Below are 19,137 nucleotides of genomic sequence, written 5' to 3'. Positions count from 1 at the left end.
TGTGTGTAAATATCTTGGCAATTAAGAATCTTTTTGACCGTATTTTAGCTTATGTAAAATATATGTAAATATATATATATAATGAAATAATTTATATACATTCAAAAATTCAAATATTATTGTATGTAAATGCATAAGAATAAAATAATCTACATATATATTTCAAAGTTTAGGTTGTATTCATAAATACTTAAGAAAATGGAATATTATGCATTTAAATCTCAAAATTCAAGTGTTATATATGCATGTACTTGGGAATTAAATAACATGTATACTTATTTTTTTAAAATTTAGGTGTTATGTATATATAAATATAATAGAATTGAAAACTTTCATATATGGATTTCAAAATTCAAATGCTATATATATATATATATATATATTATAATATCTAGTAGTGGCTAGTTTCAACCATTATTAATTTCTGTTTATTTTGAGTTTTTAGCTTGATTTCTTTATTATTGCATTCCTTCTCTACTATATCTTTTTTATTTCTTTCCTTTCTAATAAATTTTGTAATGGGTACTTATACCCCACTTTGCATCAATAAGATTCACCTAGTCTATTCTAACACGGTATCAGAGCCATAGTCCAAACCTAACTGTCGTCGGGCCTCTCCTTGCTGTCGGCTGGCTAGTACTTGCTGGTTCTGTCATCTCTTCTCCTCAGTCGGTTAGGCCTGCTATGGTCATGTTTGCTTTAGGGGTCTACCGGAGCCGCCTAGATTTTGCCTCCGCCCCTTCTTCTCAATCCGCTAGGTCTACTTCAATTCCGTCTACTTTAGGGTCTGCCGGAGCCACCCTTAATTCCCTAACTGCGAGATCACCTCCTAGCCATCCGATGACCATCCAGATCCTCTGCTTTAATCAACTTGGGCACCTTCCAGCCATCATAACCCTGCCTAACTGGCCGACCTCCCTCTAAGTTTGTCGGAGCCCCTCTTGGAACCTTCTTCCAGCTGGCCAGGTCCCATGGGAACCCTTCCAGAGGCCATATTTCTTCATCAGCCGGAAATTTACGATGTCTCGACAACCTAACATCTCATTTGATTCAATCGGAGTCACGACAGACTCCTCCAACTTGAGCCTTCATCAGATGATGTTCTTGATTCCATCGAAGGATCAATTCCAACCTCTATTTCTCTGCAAATCAGGGGACAGGAAAACAACATTAACTTCTTGATTACAACCCATATACTAAACGACAAAACTTTCTTCAATGGTCCTAATACATGTCCTTATTAATCAAAGGGCATGAGAAATTCAGTAACCTTCAATGAATAACCCATTATGTGGAGTTTGGAAAGTGGAGAATTCTATGGTTATGTCGTGGCTAATCAACTCCATGGAGACTTCGATTGGTCGATAAATGTCTCATCCTTTCGTTAGTGCCCTCTGGACGACAGTCTGTGATACCTAATCAAATGTATAGTATTCCAACCAACTTTATGAGATATCTAAAAAAAGTCGTGAGGCAAACAAGGATCGATGATCGTGACCCAGTACTAAAATGATATAGTTGCATTATAGATGGAATGCGACCTGTATTATGACTACATTTGAGAATCTTTGGCCGACCTATCTCATCTCCAGAGAATTATAGAAAAGGACTGTATGTTCCAATTTTTGGCAGACCTCAACAAGGATATTAACAAAGTTTGGAGCCTTATCCTTTGCCGAGATCCTCTTTGTTCTACTTGGGTTGCTTTCATAGAGATTCGTCACGAAGAGAGCCAGAGACTTGTCATGCTTGTTGCTTCCACTTCGTTTGCCGAAGTCTCTTCCTTGGTCTCTAATAATGCTTACCGTTTACCCTACTTGTGATTACCATCACAAACCCAACCACACTCTTGATAAATGTTAGAGGTTTTACGGGAAAGTTACATCCAAACCTTAGGTCAATTCTTTCGTTTTCAAGGGTCTCGCTATAGCTTCTAAATCCAACACAGTAGAACCGGCCTCTATTCTTCCTAAAATTCAAATGAAGCAGTTGATCAGGCTGCTCGAATCCTTCTAGCTCTCTTTCGACCCGTTGCCCTGCCATGTTCGTTAAGGTAATAATCCCATGACACTCGCTTCTTTTGCCCCTTTTAGTTCATGGATCATTGATTCGGGTGCCACAGATTACATGACTGAAAGCTCTCAAGCCTTCTCGACATACTATTCTTTCTCAAGGAAAGATACTGTTAAAATTGCTGACGGATCCCTAAGTCTCATTGCTGGTAAAGAGTCTATTGTTTTAACAACAAATCTAACTTTTGAATTTGTGTTACATGTACCTTCGTTGAAGTTTAACTTTTTATCTATCCTTAAGTTGACTTGTGACATTGATTGTGTTGCCTTTTTTTTTTTTTGATGTATGTGTCATTTAGGATCGTCGTTCGGGGAGGATGATTGGAACTGGCGGGCTCTACTTCTTCAAAAAGAAAAGTACGGAGAAAGAGAACACTCCACCCAGTAGTTGCAATTTATCTCAGTCCACTGAATGCCCTATTATATTGTTACATTGTCGTTTGAGTCATCCTATTTTTCAATATCTAACACAATTGTATCTGTTGATGTTCACTAATAAAAATCTTTCTAATTTCGAATGTAAAACTTATCAGTTAGCTAAACATCGTATTTTTTATTTATCCCACAATTACACATCTTTGGCTGCTTTCTTTCTTATTCACAGTGATATATGGGAACCTATCGCACTCTTAGGTACACTAATAAACGGTGATTCCTTACTTTGATTGTTGATCACACTCGAATAACATGAGTATATTTTAAATGATAAATCTGAAGTTGCTATTCTTTTCAAAAACATTCACACCTTCATTTTGACCCAATTCAAAACACCTATTTAAGTCTTTTAGACTGACAATGATCATGAATTTTTTAACTCTATATTTGGAGATTTCTTGGTAAGGGCATCCTCCATTATAGCTAATGTACCAACGCTCCGCAACAAAATGAAATAGCCAAGGGAAAAAACCGACATCTCCTTGATGTTACTCGCACTATTATGTTTACTCTAATATCTCAAAATATTTTTGGAATGATGTCATTCTTACCTCCACTTATTTCATCGATAGAGTTCTCTAAAAATTCACAACTTTTGTACCCTTTTAGTCATCTTAAGATTATGCTTTCCTAACAATTGGGTCTTCTCCACTTTAGATCTCGAAACTTTTGGTGCACCTCCTTTGTTTCAGAATACAACCCCAAGGAGTGAACTTCATCTCAAGTCCATAGAATGTGTTTTCCTCAGATACTCTGTCACTTAAACGAGATATCGATGCCTTGACCTTACCACAAATAAGGTCTATATGAGTGCTGATGTCTCTTTTTTTTGAAAGTGTTCTCTAATTTCCTAACTTGCCTCCAGCGAAGCAAGGGGGTGCTAGAGTTCTTGAACATTATTTCTTATCTTACTCTTGCGGATGTTCTCGCCACGTCACCTACCGTCGGGGAGCCCTCTGTTCATTTGGTTCCCCTCACTTCTCCTACCACCAAGAAGCCCTCTGCCTCTTTGGTTCAACCAACACATCCTCTCACTCTCCGTGTCTACACTCGATGCACTCGTTCGGATGCACTTGCTGGACCCTGAATCTCCTCTGGACGACATCCCCAACATTGCTCCTACTCCAAATGAGGAAGTCAATTCCTCTAGTAAGGTTACACAATCAAACATGCTCTCTCTATCTTGTGGAAAACTATATTTCTTTTCACATATTATTGCCAACCTACAGAGTATTTTCTACGACCATGATCAATAATCAACTTAAATATACTATTGAGGCTGCCTTAGCGTTTCTAGCCTCGAAAGCTGTCATTGTAGAGTAGATGAATGCCCTTGAGCGAAATCATACTTGGGGCATTTTTGATCTTCCTCAGGACAAGAAAGATTGGGTTGTCGATTGATTTTTAGCATCAAGTTTAAATTTGACGGATCTTTTGAACGCAACAAAGCACGGTTGGTCGACAAAGTGTACATCATTCGGGTCCTTTTATCCCTTGCAGTGAATCTTTTGACCCTTATTCCAACTTGATGTCAAGAAATCATTCCTGAATGATGATCTTATGGAGGTATACATGACTCTTCCTCCAGGCTTTGACTTCATTGTCTCTCATGTACAAGTATGTAAGCCGCTAAAATCCCTCTATGAATTGAAGCAATCACCACACTCTCATCTTCCGACATTCCTCCAACGACTAGGTAACTATTTATATCGTCTATGTTGACGATATTGTTCTCACAGATAATGATCTACCAATATTAGAGTCTCTGATTGACATTCTTACTATTTCCTTTAAAATGAAGGACTTGAGATCTCTTGGTACTTCTTAGGCATGGAAGTTGCCCGGTCATCTCAGGTTATTTGTCTGTCTCAGCGAAAATATGTGATTGATCTTTTGACAGAGAATAATCTTCTCTTGTGCAAACCAGCAGCTGTCCCGATGGATCCCAATGAAAAAATTCTTAATGTTCCCAATGTAGTTCCTATAAACTAGACTCACTACTAGCGCCTTATGAGGAAACTTAGCTACCTTGCCCATACACGCCCCGACATTTACCATGCGGTTGGGATAATCAATCAATTGATGCATGATCCCTATGAACATTATCTCCAAGCTATCATTGGATTCTCTACTATTTAAAAGGCACATCGGGCTCAGATATATATATTTTTTTCGCAATACTCTCGTTCTATTACAATTTATTCAGACGCGAATTGGGTTGGGTTCGTCCATGATCGACGATCTACCTGGGGTATTGCTCATTTATGTGGGGAAATCTGGTCATGTGAAAAAGCAAGAAGCAATCTGTAATTACTCGGAGCGGTGTGAAAACTGAATTTCGGTCCATGTCCTTGGAAATTTGTGAAGCACTCTGGTTACGCATTATGCTCCACAAACTATGTATTACAATCTCTGCTCCCCTACAGTTGTTCTGTGATAACAAGATAACCAATAGTATTGCTCACAATCCAGCCCAGCATGATTGCACCAAACATGTTGATATTGACCGACACTTCATTATAGAAAAGCTCAAGTCTGAGAAAATTTGTGTTCCGTTTGTGCCATTTAGTGACTAGCTGACAGATATTCTCACAAAGAACCTTCCTCGGCCACTGTTCGATGATTTTAAATCCAAGTTGTACATGACTTACATCTATGCTTCAACTTGAGGGGAGTATTAAAATATTTATTACTGGCTAGTTTTAGCCATTATTAATTCCTATTTATTCTGAGTTATTAGATTAGATTCTTTGTTGTTCCTTTTGTATTCTACCTTATCCTCTTCTTATTTCTTTCGTTTCTAATAGATTCTCTAATGAGTATTTATACCCCTTTTTGTATCAATAGGATTCACCTGAATCTATTCTTATGCTTGATTCCTCATATATGTGCATATGTAATATCCAAATTTTCATTTTCATATAATGCCATAAATTTTTTTTTAAAATAAATACTTATTGGTCTAGATGATGTAAAAGTTGAATGATATGAATTTAACTCTAAAAACTAGGCATTACATATGTGAAAACTTAGAATTGGGTAGTATACATGCAATGATTCTTTAGAGTGTGTTTCTAAAATTTGCATAAAATAGTCATATTTTTCACCAAATATCATTCCCAAAATTTATCCAAAATCAACATAAACAATCAGAAAATAAATTTTCAACATTTTAGATCTCTTTTACTTTTAAGGAATCATTCTTGATTTGGCTTTAAGATTATTGATATTTAACATATTGATAGTTGTATTTTCTATGACTTGACTTATTTTGATTGTGATTGTTGTGTTTGCCCGTTAGATATATTAAGTTAGGGTGGATTTTATTCGATAGATTTGGATATTATGTTGATTAGTTAATATACTTTGTGTTAAGCTTTGTGCACTTTTTCTTTACATGTTTTTATTTACCAACTCTATTTTGTTGGTACTATAGTAAGTTCAGGATGCGGTAAATCTGTTTTGCATGATATCGTAGTAAACTTAGTCTGCTGCAGTAAACATATGTTTACTTTCTTGTAGTGTTTTCTCTTTTTACAGTTTGAGTGTCTGTCATAGTTGGTCAATTATTGACATCCGAACTATTCAAGAGAAGATTAACAAAATAAAGGATAAATATTGAGGAGAATATTAATTAAACCAACAACGATGTTCGGATCACGGTTGACCGACACTTTTGCCTTGGTCTAGGATTGGTCGCCCTATTGGCTGTCCTGTTGTTGTTTTGTTATGTTTGTTTGTGTTTTTACTTGATAGATCTGCGCACATTTCAGGTCCTTGGTTGAGTGTTTTTTGCTTGGATTTATAGGTAGGCTCGTTAATGACTAAATTTTTTTTACACCCCAATTAAACAATTTCAACCTAATTTTTCAAAATTTAAAAAATTATATTCTAAAACAAAATAAAATAAAATATTACACTCGCATCTTAGAACTTTATGTATTTAAGACAACAAAAATTGAAATTAAATAAAAATGAGTACAAATTTCTTTGCGTTTTAGGAATATAAACGAAAGATCTTCTTAAGCATATACATTCATTTTAGTTCTATTTTTTATATTCTGGTCGTCATTCCACGAAAATGAGTGATTTGTCTTTTGATGATCACCATATTATAGGGCGAGCCTCTCCATGCGGATTTACCTTTTAAATTACTTTTTTGAGCTTTCATTATCACAGACATGTATACCATACATAACTTGCTTTATTATTTAACACTAAAAGCAAACAAAAATAATAAAACATTTGAGTTCGGTGAGCTATAAAAATTGTTATATTTTAAATTACAAAACTATATTTACATTAGTTTTAGGATATTTTGCATATTTTTCATATTTAGACATCTTGATTTAATAAGCAAGTTGTAAGGTCTATTTGTTTTAATAAATAACCTACCTTATTTTGCAATTCATAAGACCTACCGTGCATAATTTTATTGCGATTAAAATTTTTTAAATTTTGTTAAATAATTATAGTAAAATAATTTATGTAAAAAGACTTTTGATTGAAATGTATGCCTATCATTTCAATGGTTCAACTTCCATTGAGTTATATCAAGAAAACACTAAGGGCTTAGAAAAAAATATTTTGTTGCAATTATAAAGGGTGGAGATCCTAAATCTATTATAATTTAGACCATCAAAAAACCTTACATTAGAATGTTAATTTCTATTTGCAAGAAGTATAATATAGTAAAGCTTCGTTAGGACAAATTTCATGGGAATTTGTTGTTGTAAGAAAAGCCACTTAAGATTTATTGTAGCCAAACATTTTTATTAATTCTCATTTGAAGGCAAGCCATTTATAGAGACATTTAGATGGATTTCATGTTCTCCAATAACATGTGTCTAGTCCACTTTCCTTAAAAGTAGATAAGAGAATTTTTAATTTGATCAGACAAGAAAACAGCTCAAGATAGTTTGTATGATATATGAAGATGAGTTCCATTTTCAACTAAAGAAAATAGGTTATTTAAGAGATAATCAAGTGGATCAATCTTTTGTCGCACAATCTATTCCAACGTAAACTCATATAATTACAACATCTGAAGCAAGAAGACTGCAATGGAGATGAAATAAAAAAATCAATGGCACGTGAATTCTTAGCTTCAATAAATCCATTTCAACAAGCAATACATGTACTAGGAAGGACGCTCAGTTAACTAGTCCATAAGTCATCTTGTTTTATGAGATTGCATGATGCTCAACTTCTCAGGATTTGGGAGCTTAGAGTTCTTAGCTTGCGAAGGACTCACAAAGAGGATCCAAATTATCATAATATTGAACCAAATAAGAGAATTACTAATTTTGACTCAAAATGTTCCATGTTTGGTGCAACCAGAGTTTCACCAGATCTACAAATGACTTGTATGGGACAGGATATATAACCTCATGGAATATTCTTTAAGTCAAGTCTTGTAGCTACATAGAAATGCCATAGAGGTGCAACATATAAGATTGGAGGCTTCTTTGTTTGCAATCCCATGCTTTGATTTGTCTACCTAGCTAATGGAAGAGCTTAGGACTCTTAGTGGAGTTTAGGATATTCAAATTGAGAATTTTTGTGTAGGTGAGCGATAATAGTTAAGGTGATATTATGGAGTATGATCTCTATTAAATTATTAAAAGTTATTGCTAAAAATAATTAAAGGATTCCTTCAAATTGAAGTCAAAATTTATGAAAAATTACTTTTAAAAAAAAATGGATTTTTCTATTGAATTATGTGGTCATGTCATCCTAGAAGATAAAGTTTAGTCACACATCTTGGGGATTGATATTTTGGTACGAGTTAAATCTGTTGTGAGAGTTTTTTAGGGTTCTTTCTGAAATGATTTGGGCATACCCGAATTTTGGATCGGATGGCGAATGTGATATTTGTACACCATTTTTTGCTTCTTTGTTTAGTATACAAATCCTCAATCCTCTCCCAGGGGCAGAAGCTTCATTTAAGTTGAATAATGCAAATCTTTGTTTTTAATGCGTTTCACTTCTATTTATGTTACTTTATAGTGCATCATAGTTTACTCTTTGAGATGCTTCCGTATTTGAATTAATTAGTTCGTTCTAACAACTACATAAATTTACTATAGCCTTGCAATATTATACTAATCAACAACATGTAGAACTACAATACGTTTGTAACTTCTACAAGTCAATAAAATTAAACTATTGCACACTCCTCACAAACTAATATCTTAAACTAAAGGTGTCTAAAAATACATGGTCTAGGGAAAATTTTGATAATTTAATCTTACCTTGCATTGCAAAGAGTCTATTTCCATGATTCGGACCTGCGACCACCAAAAACATAATGTAAACAACCAAAACATTGCTTTAATGCGTACCCTTTAACGAATTTCTTTTACATAACCAAATAACATTTTATTTGGCAGAAAAAAACAATGATAATATATCACCAATTGAAAAGACTAATTATTAAAAATAATAAATCCATATATTATAAATTGTACTAAAAAGATTCTTAACATATGAACAACCTAATACCTTGTCCTCAACATAATTAGCCCTGACCCAATTATTTTAGGGCAGCATTATGAATCCTCATTCATATGATCTCAAATAATATATGATGGGTATCACTATATTAAATAAGGTGTAATAATTCTCCCCCCTTCTACGCTTACTTGAGTTAATCCATGAAAAAGGGTAAAGAAGTTGCGTTTTATCTAAATACTCTAAATCTGTTGAACTAGCAGTTTTAGTAAATTCAAGATTAGACAGAAATGGAAATGGTATTGAAACCATGTAAAATTTATTTTGGCACTTTCTACTTTTAGCCAAACTTTCTTATTAATATTTCATAGATTTTACTTAAATTCGAAACTGACCCTTAAAGCCATCTTTTATTCGATTTACAAAATATTTTTATCATACTATTCTAGAGATAGTGTACTATTTTATGACCATCTTTTTCTTAAATTTTAGAGCTTTGGATTTGAAAAATATAAGAATTTATATAAATTTTGCATTTGTAAGAAATTTGTTGTTGTAAGAAAAACCACTTAAGATTTAATGTAACAAAACATTGTTATTAATTCCCATTTGAAGGCAAGCCATTTAAAGAGACATTTAGATGGATTTCATGTTCTCCAATAACATGTGTCTAGTCCACTTTCCTCAAAAGTAGATGAGAGAATTTTTAATTTGATCAGACAAGAACACAGCTCAAGATATTTTGTATGATATATGAAGATGAGTTCCATTTTCAACTAAAGAAAATAGGTTATTTAAGAGATAATCTAGTGGATCAATCTTGTGTTGCACAATCTATCACAACATTAACTCATATAATTGCAGCAGTTAAAGCAAGAAGACTGCAATGGAGATGAAATAAAAAATCAATGGCACGTGAACTCTTAGCTTCAATAAATCCATTTCAACATGCAATATATGTACCAGAAAGGACGCTCAGTTAACTAGTCCATAAGTCATCTAGTTTTATGAGATTGCATGTGCTCAACTTCTCAGGCATTGAGAGCTTAGAGTGCTTAGTTTGTGAATGACTCACAAAGAGGATCCAAATTTTTATAATATTTAACCAAATAAGAGAATTACTAATTTGGACTCAAATGTTCCATTTTGGTGCAATCAGAGTTTTACCAGATCTACAAATGACTTGTTAGGGATATGATATATAACCTCGTGGAATATACTTTAAATCAATTCTTGTAGCTACATAGAAAAGCCATAGAGGTGCAACCTATAAGATTGGAGGCTTCTTTGTTTATAGTCTTCCATGCTTCGATTCTTCGACCTAGCAACTGGAAGAGCTTAGGACTCTTAGTGGAGTTTAGGTTGTTCACCTTGAGAATTTTTGTGTAGGTGAGTGATAATAGTTAAGGTGATATTATGGAGTATGATCTCTATTAAATTATTAAAAATTATTGCTAATAAATAATAAAAGATTGCATTCAAATTGAAGTCAAAATTTATGAAACTACTTTCAAATAAAAATAGATGTATCTATTGAATTATGCGGTCATGTCATCCTAGAAGATAAAGTTTAGTCCCACATCCTGGAGATTGATATTTTGATACAATTTCAATCTATTGTAAGAGTTTCTTGTGGTTCTTTTTTAAATGATTTGGGCATACTCAAATTTTTGTTCGGATGGTGAAATACCATTTTTTGTTTCTTTGTTTAGTATACAAATCCTCAATCCTCTCCCAGGAGAAAAAGCTTCATTTAAGTTGAATAATGCAAATCTTTGTTCTTATTGTGTTTGACCTCTTGTTATGTTACTTTGTAGTGCATCATAGTTTACTCTTGGTGACACTTCCATATTAGAATAAATTAGTTTGTTCTAACAACTAGATACATTTACTATCGCCTTGCAATATGATACTAATCAACATGTATAACTACAATACATTTGTAACTTCTACAAGTCAATAAAATTAAACTATTTTACGCTCTTCACAAATTAATGTCTTAAAATAATGGTGTCTAAAAATACATGGCCTAGGGAAAAATTAGATGATGGAATATTACCTTGCATTGCAAAGGGTATATTTCCATGATTCGAACCCATGACCACCAAAAACATACTGTAGACAACCCAAACCTTGCTCTAATGCCCTTTATCTTTTACATAACCAAATAATATTGTAGTTGGCAGAAAAAAGTAATGACAAAATATCACCTTTTGAAAAGCCTAATGATTACAAATAATAAATCCATATATTATAAATGGTACTTCAAAGATTCTTAAATATAAACAACCTAATACCCACATATGGTGTAATAACACTCGAGTTAGTCCATGAAAGAGGGTAAGGAAATTGCGTTTAATCTACATACTCTAAATCCATCAAACTAGCAGTTTTAGTAAATTCAGGATTAGAAAAAAATGGTATTGAAACCATGTAAAATTTATTTTGGCGCTTTCTCTGTTTGGCAAACTTTGCGATTAATCTTGCATAAATTTTACTTAAATTTGGCTACCAAACAGACACTTAAAGCCATATATTATTCGATTTACAGACTATTTTTATCGTACTATTCCAGAGATAATGTACTATTTTATGACTATTTTTTTAAAAAAAATTTAGAGCTTTGGATATGAAAAATATAAGAATTTATATAAATTTTGCATTTGTAAATTGTCATAATTATGAAAATACCTTAATATTATTTTTATATGTAAAATGCTCAAAACTTTCCTTACGCATCTTATGCGTAATCTCTGCATCCAAACCATGAGGATGAAAAGGGAAGAGAGAGAAAGATTAGACAGAGGAAACATGAGTTTGGAGGTTTCGGAGCATTTTCATCAAGCGAGCCATTAAAGTAATTGTTTGACTTAAGTTAGGCTGTCGTTATCATACTTATTTAATATTTTGCTTTTGTGTGACTTGTCAAATTTTAATTTAGCCAGAACTTATCAATAGTAAGATATTTCATTAGTTAAAACTTTTACAGCTAGACTTTTAATACATTATTATTTTAATAATTCTGCACATAGTCACATGATCATATGAAAATTTTACCTAAAATTTTTAATTCTTAGATAATTTTCTTAGTTTAAGTTAAATTTGTTCCAAAAATTAATAAAATTAAATTATAGCATGTTGGTATGGCAAAAATAACATGCAAACTTATTACAACCTATAAATGTTCCCACTAAGAACATCAATAACTGAAACAAAAAGATACGAGTTTAAAGTCGATCCCTAATATAATCCAATTGAAATAGCAAAATACTTAGTCAATCCTTTTTCTATTCAAACATAAGTAACAATTTTAATTTACACGTCTTTAATGGTTTGAATACAAGTCATATTAGTACCTCTCTTTTGTAGAACTCTCCAAAGAAATTCTGTTGGAACTTTATCATAAATTTTTTTTCTAAATGAAATAAAATCATATGTAAATCCTCCCCACTCTTTCGGTACTTCTCCATCAAATCTTTCAATAAATATATAACATCCATTGTAGACTTGTCAGATGTAAATCTAAATTGATTTTGACAAATCTTTGTATCACGTCTTGACCCATATTCATTCACTCTCATATAATTTTAATGTATGACATATTAACTATTTCCTTTATGATTTGTGCTCTCTTGTGCATCCACTTTATTCTTAAAAATAAGGAATGAAATACTCTTCCTCCATTCCTTCAACATCTTTTCAGTTTTTAAAATAATATTGAAAACTTTAGTGAGCCAATAAATTTTTAGATGCCCTAAATATTTTCACATTTTTATTGGGATACCATATGTCGTATTGATTTTCACCTTTAATTTTCTTAAAGCCTCATCAACTTTTTATCTAAGAAACACGTTTCACTAATGCACCGATAAAAATAAACTAAGTTATTATGATTACTGATATTAAGATCATTAAAGCCGATCATATTCAAAATCTTCATTAAAAGATTATCAAAATTACTCATCCACCTATATTGAATTTCCTTAACTAAGAAAAACATGTTTTGATATTTTTCCTTAATACAGTTTTACTTGGAGTATATCTTTATTTTTTATTTCTTTGTTTGTCTAATTTTTACATATATCTTTTACTCTCTTTAATATATAATCTATTATAAAGACTACTAAAAACAGAATTTTTAGCATCCCAAAATTTTCTCTTAATATTTTCTTTATTCTCTCAAATCTCCAAGATTTTACCTTTAAATCAATTTTTATAACAAAATTTTTTATATTTAATCTTTACTTGTGCATTACTGTTCCACTAATTATTTTTATTTATAAGAGTTTTTTCTTTTGATTCTCCAAGACATCATTTTTAACTTGCTTAATAATACTTATTATTTAATCTGCAATATCATTATTTTTTTATGAACATCACAAATCATAAGATCTTGAAGTTTCCTTATAAAAATAATTTTATTTGTCTTTTAAGTCCCCCATCAAATTCTATAATAATATTTTGTTATATTTTCATCTCTCAACCTTTTATTTTAAAATCTATAACCAATAATCAATGTTGAGTAATTAATTTTTCACTTAGAATGGCCATACAATATATATAATATCGACAATTTCTTTTTTAAATAAGAAAATAATTAATTTATATTTGGTTAGATTCATTTTTATAAGTGATAATATGCTTATCTCTTTTCATAAATAAAATGTTAGTAATGACAAAATCATAAGCTACAACAAAATCTAATATGACTACTTTCTTCATTAATCACTCCAAAATCGCAGCCACCGTGAATATTTCTAAAATTTTATATTACTCTACGAACATGTTCATTTAAATTTTTTTCAATAAAAATTGTTTCTTCAAGATGTATTATTTTATTATTATTTTAAGGTAATTTCATAATTTTTTTAACATATATCTAAACCTACTTGAGGAGCATAAACACTTATAACATTAAAAATCTTAGTATCAACAAAAATCCTTTGGACTATAATTCTATCTCAAATTCTCTTGTTTTTTACAATATTATCTTTCAAACTCTTATATATAATGACACAAACACCATTTCTAGTACGATTTCTACTTAAATACCAAAATTTAGAACTTAAGTTATCAATATCTTTAGCCTTCTCAAATCTATTTAGTCTTAGATGTATAAGATATTTATTCTCTTATGAATCCTAATATCTACTAATTTCATTAATCTAGCTTGAGAGTATCTATATTACAAGTTTATATCGTAATATTAGTTTCATAAACTACTTTGTTTGCATTCTCTCATAATGTAGGAACTTATATTTACTTAGCGCTACACCTAGGCGTTAATATAACAACTCTTGAAACCATATTCAAACCATATAATATTTTATTTTGAGGGGACGCCTAGCTTAACCAAACTTATAAGCAAATAAAAAATGCAGTATGTAAAGGTAAGTCGGAAGGTTTACAATTTTTTTCCGAGTGCTTCTATGAATAGTGTGAAATGATGCCTTTCTTGTCGTATAATGCTTTAAACTATTATGAATAAATTCATTTATTGGAAATCATATCCCATTTGCTGAAATTGATCACCCACGAGCCATCGAAGGTTACGTCAATTTTGATTAACAGATTCAATTTGATTGCTGGTTTTGGGTTGAAATGCTTATGGGCTTGAGTGCAAGACAGAACATTATAACATGTCTTCTTATATTTTATCTTTTCTTGCACATTATTATTTCAACAAAAATTTTTATTTATAGAAACTTTTTTTTTGATTTTTCAAGTACATCTTTTGCTACTTGTTTAATAGCTTTTGTTACTTTATCCCACATAACATTCGCTTCTGTATGAATATCCCAAATATTAAAATCTTGAATTTTCATAAAAATAAATTTATTTGTGCCTTTTAGGTTTCCCCCATCTAAATTTACGATGATATGTCATAGTATTCTTTATTTTACAACTCTTCATCTTAAAATCTAGAGACTACTAATCGATTTTGGGTAATTAAATCCTCAGTTGGAATGACCTTACAATCTTTACAATTTTTTCGGTCTCTTCTTCTCATAAGAAAATATTCAATTTGTGTTTTATTACATCCATTCTTGTAAGCAATAAGATGCCCATCTCTTTTCTTGAATAAAATATTAGTAATAACAAAATCGTACGTTAAAGCAAAATCTAAAATGACTCTACCTTTTTCATTGGTCACTCCAAAACCGTAGCCACCATGAATATTTCTGAAAATTTCTACCACTCTATTGACATGTCCATTTAGATCTCCAATAAAAGCTCTTTTTTCAAGAGGTATCATTTTTATTAAATCTTCTAAGTCATTCCAGAATTTATCTTTAGACTCTATATCTAAACCTATGTAAGAAGCATAAGCACTTATAATATTAAAAATCTTAGTATCAATAATAATCTTAAGGTTATAATTCTATCTCCAATTCTATTAATTTTTACAACATTATCTTTCATACTCTTATCTATAATAACACCAACACTATTTCTAGTGCGACTCTTCCTAAATACCAAAGTTTAAAACTTAAGTTATTAATCTCCTTAGCTTTTTCTCCAACCCATTTAGTTTCTTGAATACATAAGATATTAATCTTTCTATTCATCATAATATCAACCAATTCCATTAATTTCCTATTGAGAGTATCTATATTCTAAGATCTTATCATAATACTAGATTCATTAGTTTCATGACTAACTTATTTACTCGCATCCGCCCGTAATGTGGGAACCCTTGCTTATTTTATACTACGCCCCGGCGCCCGTGAAGCGGCCCTTGCACACCTATTACTGTATTTAGGTCATACAGCGTGTTGCTTCTAGGGGACGCCCTATCACTTACACAATATTCAAAAGGATTCATGTCTTGATTTTATTTCGACAAGTTTTACGCTGGTTATCGACTACATAACGCAACCCTCTACTTTTTACTTCCGGGCTTGAGATGTGCTCGGGCATGACAGTTTTTTTCTTAAATTTCTTTGTCCATCTTAGACTTCTATATCCATACATGTCTTAGGCATGTTGAGGCTTGTGCACCCCATGTACAACCCATAACAAAAGAAAATTTTTCTTTTGAATAAACTCAACACAGTTTGAACGTTTCGAACACTTATCACGGTGTGTCGGAGCAGTATTTGCCCCTTACATTGTCATGGAGGGCATTTATAAGTGTTCATGCATCCTATGGACTTGCCAACAAGGATGTAAGGAATTTCCACAAAATCAGTAGAATTTCAATGAAATTGGGTTGGAGGAAAATCTCTTATATATTGATGTATAACTTCTAACAAAATGTACGTAAGACCAGGTGAAAGTGTCTTTTACTAATTGGAATTTGTGAAATTGGTTCATTTGTCAGCTGATCCTCGCAAGTTCCTTCTTGCACTTTTTTGTAGGAGGGGAATCTTTAGTATATGATCAACACAAGCGAACTTAAAATTAGTGAATAGGAACACATAAACTTGAAAAACGTTGGCAGGACTATGTAGCATAAAGATGACATAAACATGAATATAAATATTACAATCGCCTTTACTGCTTGGCTTGCATCTATAGTGGGTTGGACTGCGTTAAATTACATTTTCTTTTTCCTTGAAATCCAAAAGTTTAAGAGCTCATAAAAATTAATGATAATTAACATTAAAATATCAAAAGGTGAGGTTCATGGCGTACATAAAACATAATTTCCAGCCTCAGACTAAGCAACTTGAGTGTAGAAGAGTTAAAACAACGACTTGAATATGTAATATTTGTTGCCAAATGCTGTAGTGGCAGAAATGGAGAGCATACTCGTCGTCACCCTTACATGTAACTTTTCACTTAATTGTCTTTGAGAGCTTCTTCTTGAGGTTATTGGCCAATTTGTTACTTGAGCAAGGCTTCCCTATTACCTAGAGGTGTCATTATTTGGTCAAAAACCAAAAAGCCGAACCGAACCAAAAAAAAAATGGTTGATTCAGTTTGTTTTAAAATATGTATTTAATTTTTGATTTTTAAAATCTCAATATTCAGTTTTTATTTATTAGTTCAGTTTTAATTTTCATTTAATCAAACAGATTGAAAAAATGAATATTTGAAATTAAATGGATAATATACATGTATGATATGTCATTCTTGATGTTTGTGCATAACCCAACTTAAACTAATAAATAAATTTCGGTATGTTCATAATTGGACTATTTAAATCTTTTCGCTTGGTTCAATTTTATCAAAATTTTGGATGGTTTGGATTTTAAGATTTTGGATTTTAGTTATAATTGGTTTTGTACAATTTGAAAACCAAACCATTCAAAGCAATGGAATGCTCACTGCTACAATTACCTACTGTAATCAGTGCAATTGGGCAGAAATTTCTGAGTTCCAGTTGGTCAGAACCTCAACTGCGACTCAAATTATAACTTTTTCGTGGTTCAGGATGTCAGAGGAACCTTTTTTGCCGAGGGAGAGGCTTTACCAGCTGCAGCAGTATTTCCAGAACGCTCATAAGCATACTTACCTGAAGGGGCGTTATGATGCAATAACGTCTGTTGGTATACCTCTAGCACTGGCTGCCTCATCCTTATTTCTGATTGTAAGTTATTCCAGAATGCTAGAACAATTTCTTATTTTTTTATTATTTATTTTATGATCTCCTTGTTAATAAATTTATCGTATTCGGTAAAACAGGGGCGTGGAATTTATAACATGTCTAATGGGATCGGGAAAAAGGAATGAAAATCTTTTTTACTTCATTTTTCCAACCCAGCTTTGTCTAAAGTCCGCTCAACTTTGTTTTATTAGTTTGCAATAATGTATTACTTGAAATGCTCAAATATAGCATTGTACATGGTTGACATTGATATTTAGCTTTCCATTTGAAGTATTTTATTTGTTAAGAATTTTTATATTGGGTTTTTCGTTCCTTTGGAGTTTATAGTTACCTGTTTTTCTTGGTCTTTCCGAGATTGTAAGACATCTTGTTATGCCTTTCATCGAAGGACAATCAAATACTCAATTGTGTTTTGAGTTGGACTATGTCATGCTTCTAGCTATTTATTGTAGGGGTGTAAAAGAGTTACTGTCGAGCTCGAGCATCTTTTGGCTTGAGTTCAAGCCGACTCATAAGCAGACTCGTTTATTAAAAAAGAGAAAATAATATTAATGTAAGCTAGCATTATCATAAGATGACAAATTGAATGAATAATTATGAGATAAATAATAAGAATTATCTAATATAAAATATAAAAATTATTTTTCATGATATTTTTAATATTTTAAAGATAAAATTGTGAAATTTAATATATTTTAAGTAGATTTACATTAATGTTTTTTTAACCGAGCTCACGAGCCGAATCAAGTCAGGGCTGGCTTGGGCCACTTATCTAGCTGAGCTTAAGTCAATGCACGAGTCAGTTTGGTTCCATTAGACCAGTTTCTACAACAATGCTATAGCATTGTTTGTGGGTTGGTTATTGTAATTTGAAAATTATAGAATTTCAAAAAAAAAAATAATATATATATATATATATATATATATATGAGTGTGAGTGTGTCTGAGCGCGCACGTCAAAATAAAGATTGACTATTGATCTTTAGTGTTCTACAATTCAAATTTACTAAAGTTTGATTATTTTCTAATTTATATTGTAATTCTTCAATTTCTCTAAGTTCGTTTCTTAGATCTTTTTTAATTATCTTAATCCTATGTCAAACTTTTTTATTTCTTCTTCCATAATTAATAAATTCTTGTTACTCATCTGTCATCAAATTGTTTTTAAAGTATAAGGGTCCATTACGCTTTCGAAAGAATGTTTAAGATATCCTGTTTTGATATCTTACTGTTCTAGGGTTTGACCTTAGAATCTCTAGTTCATCTTACATCTTCCCTATTGTTTTTTAGAGAAAGTTAAGATTGAATAAGACACTCAAGGTCCTTAACAGACCACAACCTTATGTAAGTATTTTAGAGATTTAAAGCAAAGTATTAGTTCGTTTCCTACCCTATGTGTAGCTAGAAAAGATAATAATCAAGACAAAATAAAACATAGATTTAAACAAACCAGTAGAATCATAATAATCATTAGTACATTAAAAGAAACTGACAGACATTGAGCAGGAAGATAATATTGTATTAAAAACAAACTGACAGACATTGAGCAGGAAGATAATATTTAGCCGTTGTGGCTTACAAACATTATATTACAACAAAGGGAGAATAAGATGAGAAGAAAGA

At 31.7% G+C, this 19,137-nt stretch overlaps 1 protein-coding gene across 2 annotated transcripts in view; it reads left to right on the top strand.

Moving 5' to 3' along the window:
• LOC110038266 overlaps window positions 1-17,801 on the top strand; it is a 21,954-nt gene extending 4,153 nt beyond the window's left edge. The window contains exons 2-3 of one of the 2 annotated variants that reach the window (XM_020743048.1): window positions 17,340-17,496; window positions 17,592-17,801. In XM_020743048.1, the coding sequence (XP_020598707.1) occupies window positions 17,341-17,496; window positions 17,592-17,639 (204 nt within the window). In that variant the 5' untranslated portion in view covers window position 17,340 and the 3' untranslated portion in view covers window positions 17,640-17,801. The remainder of the gene's footprint in view (window positions 1-17,339; window positions 17,497-17,591) is intronic. The other variant, XM_020743049.1, reaches the window with a different exon arrangement.
• The last annotated feature ends 1,336 nt before the right edge of the window (window positions 17,802-19,137 follow it).

This window comes from Phalaenopsis equestris, unplaced genomic scaffold (genome assembly GCF_001263595.1).
Source record: "Phalaenopsis equestris unplaced genomic scaffold, ASM126359v1 Scaffold232334, whole genome shotgun sequence".
In the NCBI taxonomy this organism is placed as follows: Eukaryota; Viridiplantae; Streptophyta; class Magnoliopsida; order Asparagales; family Orchidaceae; genus Phalaenopsis; species Phalaenopsis equestris.
Note: the sequence above shows the minus strand (reverse complement) of the source record. Positions and strands in the feature narration are given on the sequence as shown.